The sequence below is a fragment of the Apteryx rowi genome, unplaced genomic scaffold, assembly GCF_003343035.1.
Source record: "Apteryx rowi isolate R43461 unplaced genomic scaffold, aptRow1 scaffold_646, whole genome shotgun sequence".
NCBI lineage: Eukaryota > Metazoa > Chordata > Aves > Apterygiformes > Apterygidae > Apteryx > Apteryx rowi.
In genome coordinates this window covers 293,433-303,134 of record NW_020450923.1, presented here as the reverse complement: position 1 = coordinate 303,134, position 9,702 = coordinate 293,433, and the positions used below count along the sequence as shown (strand labels likewise).

Sequence of the window (9,702 nt, the reverse complement as noted above, 5' to 3'; positions counted from 1 at the left end):
TCTTTCTTATGGTCTTCCTATAATTTTGTCCTTATTGTGTCCTTATATTTCTTTCCAACAACTAGTTTCTAAGCATTTATACCTTCTTTGTTCAAAATTTGAATTTGGAAAGCTGACATTCCTGCTTTTCCCACTCTGAAGAGCAATTCCCAGAGGAAGTGTCAAGATACAGCAAGCTTCCTTCACTACAAAACTTTATCCCAGCTCTTGCTTCTTATTCACCACAGTTGTTTTCAGCTTTCGGTTCTCCTTTCACCATCTATTTTACCTCTGCTAATTGCAAAGTCTTTAGAGTCAGAATTGTGGCTTTTCTAATATTTGTGAAGTTGCGTGCAAAACCTTGGAGTATTTTACTAGTAAATAAGAGTACAGCAGAACTCAACCATTAATTGAAATGCCAAAGAATGGATTGTTTTGCTGTTTGTTGTGGACTTTTATTTCCTCCTGTTATTAGAGATATTTAATTAGTGCTAATTAAATACTTTGAGAAGCTCATGAGAAAGTTTTTATAGACGTGCACAGTTCTGCTAGTACTTCAACAACAACAGAAAAGCACCAAACAATGCACTGATAAGTAACCTGCAAGGAAACAAACTGTGGTTAAATTTTCACCCTAATTTACAACATGGGTACAGCTGAGGACTAAAACAGTGTGTACTTTGCAATGGACATATCCTTAAAGGGCTGTGTTACACCTCAGCTCTGAATCTGCTATTGGTTTAGAGTCTGAACTTTCAATCTATAAACATACCTGATTCCCACATAAGTGGAGAGAAGCTACGTGAGTTTTGTACTTTTACCTTGGTATTATTTTTGTCATCTTCGACATACGTTGATGCTTGGATCCAGCCAGGCTATCCTAAATCCAGCACTGTATTAAAGAGGAAAAGAGGAGACAAAATGGCTCTCTACTTCAGTACATTTCAATTATTAATTAGCCTTTTAGTGGGTAATCAGGTAAGTGCCTGAAACTAAAACAATAAATAGAAGGCCATAAACTAAAGCAGTTCTGAGGCTACTTTAATTTACTGTGATCTCTGATGGGGAACTGAGGTAGCTCAGTTCCCTTAACTGCCTACAAATTAGCACAAGGGAGAAAGAATTTGCCCTAATGATGTCTTCACTTCACATGGCTGCTTAATATGAAACTCGTTATCCAAGACTTCACTCTCTGCTTCAGCCAATCTTAAGGCTACATTTTATAGCCATAATAGTGCAAAGCAGACCTTCCTCATTAGGTTGTCTCCACTATATTTATACTTCATCAAATAATGAGTTGGTCTTTCAACTCCAGAGAGGTAATTTATACTAAATTAAGCCACTATTTAGACTTTTAAAATTCTCTCCTCTTCTAAACTTTAGTCCAGCAGTTAAAAGTGAGCAAATCCTTAAAGACATCARTGAATATATTATATATTACTGAGTGATCTTCCTTTTGAAATAGGAATAAATTGTTTGTAATGGCAATAAATCCCTTTTCAAATGTAATTCACATACTTTAAGCACATAGTTTTGAAGAATGCAGAGCCTAAAAGAACTAGTCTACAAACTTCAATCTGTGAATAATGATGCAAACCCAGCAGAACTAGTTTTTTTTTTTTTTTTACCATTCTAGACTCTGCACAGCAATGAAAGTAGAAGGGAGGTCCATCAGATAATTTACTAAAACCATATGTTACAGGGTCCTGATTTGTATCACACCAGATGATAGAATCTTGGTCCAATAATGCAAGTTGGGATGTGAATGAGCAACCTGATCTAAGCACATTTTACTGCTACGTGTGTACATGTAAAGAACAGAAATTTTGCACAATAACTCAAAGTTTTTATAATATTCTGTGGCTCATAAATATATTTTGACAATATCCATTTTGATAACATTTAGCATTCATTTTGTATAATATTTATTGGTGCTAGAAAATTCTAATCTATTTCCTCTTTAGCTTATATTTTTCAACAATAACTATTTTTAGCAATGGTTTGATGAAACTAAAGACACTGTTCTTTTTATTAATCCCTATCTTCCTTACCAATAATCGCAATTATATTTCCATTTCTTTGTAAGTTAACATCAGCTGCCCATATTCATCTTTAACATGAACAGGATATATAGGCATACAACAAAGAAAATCAGATTCCTTAATACTACTACACAACTGCTTAAAAACATATTTACATGTCAACAATATTAATGTTCCTTCATAAAAAGAGAAAATTTTATTTCATCTATTGGGAGGATGGCCTATGGCTTGTTGGTAACTTCTAGATTCAGTTTTACACCTGTTTTTCTATGTATAGAGATTTTACATTACCATATTTTCCTGTCCCCCTGTTTAAAAAGCTTCATAGCTCATTCATGAAAGAAGTAGCCATTTCTCTCAAGAAGGCTGTTGAGGAACTATTGTTATGAAGACATTCATCACTTCTTTTCCATGGAAAAAAAAATCATTTTTAAGCTTGATTATGCAAGTTTAGTTTCAGAAAGTACCAGAACAAGTAAACCTTTATAAATATAAAAAAAATTGAGAGAAGAACTATTCATTACTGAAGGGTAAGTTTTATACTGTGGTATCAATACCCTGATCTTAAGTTCAGAATCTGCACTTGGAGTTGTGCTATCTGCACCAAAAGTGTCAAACAGCTTTATAACATTTCCCCAATTTTGCTTTTTGGGAGCAATTTGGAAGGCAATTTTGTTATTTGATAAGATATCCAACACTGAATTCTCCCAAACACGCATACAGACACCCCCCCCCAAACATACACACACACACACACATTTTACAAAAGTCGTCTTTTCTTTAAGCAAGTAGTCATAACATTGAAAAATTCTGCTACTTGTTCACTGATTTTTCTTAAATGATTTGTTACCACTCTGCCACTCAAAGAAGATGTTATTTCCTTCTCCAGAGAAGCTAACTACATTCAAAAGCAGCTAGATGATGATGGTGGTGTGATATAAATTCCAATATATAAGTGCATCATCCATCCATCTATCCATCCATCCTGAGAAACTTCCACTGACAAATTCTTGCTATTTTCCAGCAGTCATGGGGTTCCCATCAATAAATAGAAGGTCAGTGCAACAATGAGGAGCAAGCAGAATGGAGAAGAGAAGGTCTGATAGGCAGCTGATGGCATGAAAATATCTTCATACTTGTAAATACTGACAACACGCTCTGATACAGGTGGTGAGTCTATGTCATGACGAGTTATAGAACCTTTAGTAGGTAAGGGCAGAAAAAACATACTGTCAGATGCCTTTTTTCCATAGCTTTATCAAAGAAATACCTAGAGAGCCATGTAATTTTCAAAACTACCTGAGCATGCAATATCACACTGGCAGTGAGTACAGTCATTTCTCTGCTTTCTGAAATCAAACTTCTGAACAAAACAAAGGAAATTTAAGTAAACATCCTTCAAAGGAATTCAGAACTTCTAGTTGCGAACTGTTCTTAACCAAATTTAGCTTTGGAGAATGAGGATAATAATTACATAGCCATGAAAACATGACTTGTAGGACTCTGATATTCATCTCTTCTTCCTTTTTACCTACTTTTCAAGCCTCATGCTGCCAACAATTTTAGTGTATTTTTTAAGAAAAAGCAGTCTAGTAAGAACAATGCATTGAAGGACATCTATCAATTTTGGCACCTCAGTTCTGACAGTAGCACAGCCATCAACTTACCCTGAATTGCTGGACCCCAGGCAAACAAATAGTACCAACTCAAGTGCAGATCTACAATAGTTTCCTCTCGGGGAACATATACAGGACGCTTGAATCGACATGTTACACGATTATTTTCGAAGACCCCTTCTTCATCTCTAGCAGGATTTCTCTGGATTTCTTTAGCCCACTGACCAACGTTATAAAAGTGCTGTATTCGGACTCTTCCGTTATCATCATGAACACAAGCCATGACATCATCTCCTCCCTACAAGGTAAAAAAATATTTGGTAGAAATAAAACAAAAGTACCACAAAGCATTTTTCTCATTCACTTGTATAATTTTCATTAGTTAGAACTAATCAAGATAAGGGGCTCTGATTCCCTTTTTCTAAGTTACATGTACACAAATATTTTTCCCAACAGTATTTCTTCAGCCAGACTGAACTGCACAAAGTGAATAGTAATATTTACTTACTCTTTCTATCTCTGTAATCTCTTTTTGATCTTCCTAAGAGGCAGTTTACCTAATGTGCATAACTTATGTGTAAGAGGTGATATCACCCTGGCATAACACAATTAACTGAGCAGCAGAAAACAACAGCCTTCTTTCATAATGTGTGAAATGCTGGCAATCTGCTTCAAAAAAACCTGGCAGTCTTGAATCTTTTATATGTGCAAAATCCACGGCATTGAAATCATCATCAAGAAAGCAATACAATTTAGTAAAATAGAGGAAATGAATCTACTAAATTTGGATAAACAATAGCATAAACGACAGTCTGTCTTTTCTAATCACTTCTCATATTCATTTAAGCAAGTATCACTACTCATTTCATCTAAGAGAAAATGAAAAATGTTCAACAAATGGTAATGGAATACAGAACACTATAAAATACAAGAAAATAGTAATCAATATGTACTTCTCCATATAGTGTAAACAGCCATCAAGGATTACAAAGAAAGAAAGAAACAGTGGATAGGAGAAGGAAGCGTGAGACAATTATTTGTAGAATTCATTCACAGAAATATTAAATTAATTCCTAGAACAGTTATTTAAGATAATTGTCAAAGTAGTAGAACACTATATCACTCAGGAATTACCATTAGTTTTAGGAGTACTACCCTATGGAGGCCTTAATAGCAAGAATCATTAAAACATTGTGCAGGTTAGGTGAATGGCAGTTTAAGGAATTCTGCTTTCACAGGTATCAGTACTGTATTAAAAATAAGTCCTACTTCTCAAATACTAATCTTTCTGAAGTACCACACTGATGATGCAAACAATACTTGCTAACGTGATCATGTCTCAATTATTTTTTATACGGAAAGAGTAACAAAGGGTGCAGTTCATCTCTCTCGGATTATTGCTTTATGTAGATTTGTAAAAGACGTGTGAAAAGTGAGGGGAAAAAGGGGACAACAACTCATTCGTGAACAGTTTCTGCAGCTCTGCACTGTTGCAGGCAACCTTTCCAGCTTCTGTCTTGAGCTCATCACTGCTCTCCATAACTTATTCTCCAAGTTTAATTTTTATACATCTGAGCACAGATGCACTCATTCTTAAGTACAAAAAGGCAAAAAAAAAAAAAGCAATCTGAATCTCAATTTATAGAATAAGGTTACAAAATCCTAACTAGGCACAAAGTCTACAAGTGGAACAAATATAATGCTATCTTAGACAAAGAAATGGGTCACAGGACATTAAAAAAGAAAAAAAATCTACTGAGGACCCAAATACTGTTTTTCCCCTGAACTTCTCTAGCTATCCAGGCCACATCATTTTGATTAGGGCCTCCAAGGTATACCCCACTTCTCATAGCCAAGTTGTTTTTACCTGGAGTCATTTTACCAGTACATTCTATGTATCGCAGGATACCAAAACACCCTAGAAGTTATGAAAAGAGATGAAGTCAGAGGTGGAACAAGAAATGAAGACAAATGCCAGTTGTTTTAGTCCAGCTGACTGATATGCATTAGATTTCACACATGGCAAATTTGGAAGCCAAACTGTTTACTTTCAAATAGCTCTTTGTGACATGTGGCTTGCAATATACCTTATTCTTCTTACTGGAGACATAGACATAGTGTGCTGCTTGATATGCTTGGCTGAAAGGTAATGTGTGCTTTCTAAGTGGCTCATCAGGCACAACTGGTGGGCCCCATGGACTACCAGCATGCACATGCTTTCCTGCCACAAACTGCATGCACTCTCACTGCTAGGAGAGTCACCGGAGGCCCATGGACTATGGTGGACACACTTCTTGGCTGGGAATTTTGCCCAGCAGAAATGCACAGGTCTGACTGAGGGCTGTCTTGCTGGCAGGTATGCCTTTCACGTCAGCGGGAGGCCAAATAGCATAGCTGCACTCCTGAGTGAAATGGGAAGGGGGGAATGTAGAGGACGTGAGGGGCGTGGGACTGCACTGGCTGGTCTGGGCACACAGTGTGAATGGACCTGGGAGTGAAGGGACAGGCCATGGGAGTGGACAGGTGGGACTGCAGGGGAGCATGCGGAGAGGACACGATGTTATACTGCAAAGCATGGGTGAGAGGTTTTTGATACAGAGCTTGACAAGGATGTGCTGATAAGTGCTAATGGTACTGATAAGTGTTAATCTCATTAAAGTCTATCTAAACATTGAAATCCAAAATCTTTCCTTTAAAGTGTTGATCTGCTTCAGGAACTGCAGATATATCAGAGTTAAAACTTGCTAACATGATATCTGATGGCTTGGGGCCAAATATTTAAAGGTGCTGAGCTGCTTTGAGGATCCTGTCAGGTATCTGCATTTTTATGAATCTAAATTTCTCCTAAAATTTGGCTGTAAAACTATTCCTCGTAACATTAAACATGAACTGTTCCTTATGACATGAAAAACTGCTATCTTTATTATGTTTATTTACAGCATCATATTAAGACATATATACTTAGGACTGAAAAGCACCTACCCTCACATTTTCTTTCAATTTCTCATTTTTGGTCAGATAAAAAGGCTGCTAAGTCCATGACAGTCTTCCTATTGACTTTTGTGGATCCTAGACTGGGACTTCTAAATACTATTATATTTTTCCGACTACTGCTTACAATTAAACAAAATAGTCCTATCCTCTGACTTAGGATTTATGACACAAACACAATTAAAACACTATGAAAGGTAAAGCTTTTGAAAGGAAAAAAAAAAAGGAATGAGCAGAGAACAAAATCCAGTAAAACTCATGAGAGATGGAAGAAGAAATCTCAACAAGATTGCTTTGTAGAACATGTATATTTAAATTAGCAGTAGTCATTTTGTCATACAGTTGTGCCTTTTCTGGAACAACACATAGGGATGAAAGAAAAAAAAAAAGATGTCCAAAGCTGAATAGTGAAATCCTTATTTATATTATTGAAAATTAGCTGATTTACTTAAGAATAAAACTATATATTATCTAGTTTCTGATGCATATTTTGTCTAAGTAACACTGGCATAAAATGCTACAGGACACTTACCATGTGATTTAGTTTTATCTCTGAGGGTTTTTTTAAATAAAAAAAGCAAAAAGTTGATAACATTCAGACATTCAAAGCCGAACAGTTGTAATATTTAGCAAAGAAGGGAAAGAATATGGTACAAAGGATGAGACAGTTTACTGGGAGCCTGGCTTCTGCTTCCAGACAGGCTAGTGAACTGTAGCTTGTTTTCAACAGGTCAGTTTTTCCTTGTATGCTGTCTTTCTGACAGATAAATATAAGCCTTGTCTATTCAAATATGTAAAAGTGTGCACTTTGTCAACATGAAGAACCATAAGAGTCGTTAGTCTTACCATTTTCTTGTCTGAAGAAAATCCCACTGCCACCCAGCCATCAGTATCGGCACTCAACTCAAATTCAACATCAGCTCCTATTCTACGGTAACTTAGAAAATAGTCACAAGTCTCTGCATTACATCCAGGTTTACCATACCTAAATGAAATTGGAAATATATATAACTTTTCCTTTTAATATTCTGCTATGGAGCTTAATTATTATGTTTCTGCAAGAAAAACTTGGATTTGGTATAATGCATTATACCAAATTTTGGTATAATTGGTATAAAACATAGTATATTATGCTATACATAAAGCACCATTAATTACAGTGTTTACAGTAATTATTCTGTTACAGTAAGGGTGTATAAAATTTGATCATTATGTTAAGCAGTTACAGACTGTTACAGCAGTTACAGTTTTACTCTGTTGACCTTCCTAGGCCTAGTTTTGTAAGGGCTTCATAAAAATGCAAGAAACATGAAATAATCTAGTCCATAACCATGAATAACAAACATGTATTAAATTGAATAGGGAATATTCAGTAATATATCTAATGCAAACAGAAGGATACCCACATTTTTATTTCAGACTGACCTGAAGCATCCCTTGGTTTTTCCACAGTCATCTACTCTGATTTTTGCAAATGGGTCCACAGGAGGAGCAGTAGGGAAAGGGTAACCTGCATAATCAGAATAAACCGTTATCAAATAGAATACAAAGAGTAAAATGCAATACTGAAGAGAAACTGCTCCAATAGTATTTCCATTGTCTGCTGATACTGAGTTTTTCAGAGGAGGGACTGCTTTGTTGCATAAACAGTTCCTTGCTCAGGGAGTCCTAGATCTTAGCTGAGACATCCAGGTACCAAAGTAACATAGGCAAATGAGAATAAAAATAGTCTCAGGTTTTCTACATCCATTATAAGGGGAGGGTGGATGTTAGAGCATAGCTTTGCCATATTGCAGGCAAGAAGTCTTCCACCAGCAACATAAGTTAAGGCAGCATGAACACAGAGGCAGGCAGTCAACTAACTGTTGGCGACCTCCACTCAGCTATCTCTTAGTGCACTCCTAATTCCCCCAGAAAATCTGTAAGGGAACTGAAGCTGAACCCTTAGCTGTAAATGAAGATATTAAGTACAAATGCAGGGCACCAGATTCAAAGCTATAGCGATGGATACTGAAAGGACCTTAAAATGCCTTCTCCATTAACTAAAGTGTGCATCGAACTGGAAGCTAAAAGACTGGATTGGACGATCTCAAAGATTCGAAGGTATCAAAACTAGGAATTGCCTACAATGGTGACCCACAATCACTTGCAAAGTTAAACACACAAGAGCCAGATAATGAAGAAGTTAGGACTCCAAGCATTCATTTATCTACTGCACACTAATGAGACAGCATGGCCATTTGCTAACAAACCTTGACCTTCTTGACTCTGTTGCATGAATGTAGATATTTTAACACAGTGTTCTTTTCTTTAGCCAGCTGAAAAACAAAGTGCTAGCTGTGGCACTAGAAAGCCTTCTGGAAGTGCTTCATTGAATGGGAAACAAAAACTGCAGTTGCATAGCTACAGCATCTCCAAACAAACAGAAATGTTTATGCCCCCAAACTTTAGGCATCTGACATTGGGAGCTCCATTTAGCTTTCCTAGGCTTGTGACTTTGTCAGTGGAAAGTGAGAAAGTGCTGTTAACCCCAAGTTACAGCATCCATTAACTACATCAGGAGCCTAGGAAAATCAGCCAGTCAGCTTACCAGTAGCATCATTAAAAGGCTGGTTGCAGTAAATCCTATGGCCTCTCTGCTTACCTTCCATTTATTCAAATGTATCAAGCAGCTCTTTTTCGATGCAGCCTAGCTACACATGAAAACTGGAGTTTTAACGTTCTGCCATTTGTAACTTAAAAAAAAAAAGTCAGGTGTAAGTGCTATATTTCTTATCACTTATGACATTACGTGTCATTAAAAAAAAAAAGCTAAACCCAAGAATTCCTCAAATTAGCGGCCCACGCCATCTCCTTCACGACTGCGCGAAGCAGCCTGCGCCGCCCCTCTCCCCTCGCCGGCCCGGCCCGGCTCGGTTCGGTTCGGTCCGGCCGGGTCTGGCCCGACCTGGCCCAGGCCCCCGGCCCCGGCCCCAGGCAGGCGGTTGGCGGCCGCGGCGCTCCCACCCCCGAGGCGGCGGCCGGAAGATGGCGGCCGGGCGCTGGCCTTCGTGCTGAACCCCGCCACCGCCACC

General features: G+C 37.5%; 1 protein-coding gene across 1 annotated transcript; it reads right to left on the bottom strand.

Annotated features, from left to right (window-relative positions):
* Positions 1-3,048: 3,048 nt before the first annotated feature.
* On the bottom strand, positions 3,049-9,279 carry FRRS1L (ferric chelate reductase 1 like). Its single transcript, XM_026084546.1, has 5 exons — positions 9,273-9,279; positions 8,054-8,138; positions 7,475-7,613; positions 3,689-3,935; positions 3,049-3,221 (listed from the first exon to the last, which is right to left on the bottom strand). The coding sequence occupies exons 1-5, from the start codon at positions 9,277-9,279 to the stop codon at positions 3,049-3,051; spliced, it is 651 nt and encodes a 216-aa protein (XP_025940331.1).
* Positions 9,280-9,702: the final 423 nt, after the last annotated feature.

Bases quoted from the DNA above. Each gene is read 5' to 3' on its own strand.
- FRRS1L (XM_026084546.1), bottom strand. The intron at 3,936-7,474 runs GTAAGACTAACG...TTTACCTTGTAG, and splicing joins TTTCTTCAGACAAGAAAATG to GGAGGAGATGATGTCATGGC. The intron at 3,222-3,688 runs GTAAGTTGATGG...TACCTACTAAAG, and splicing joins CTGGGGTCCAGCAATTCAGG to GTTCTATAACTCGTCATGAC.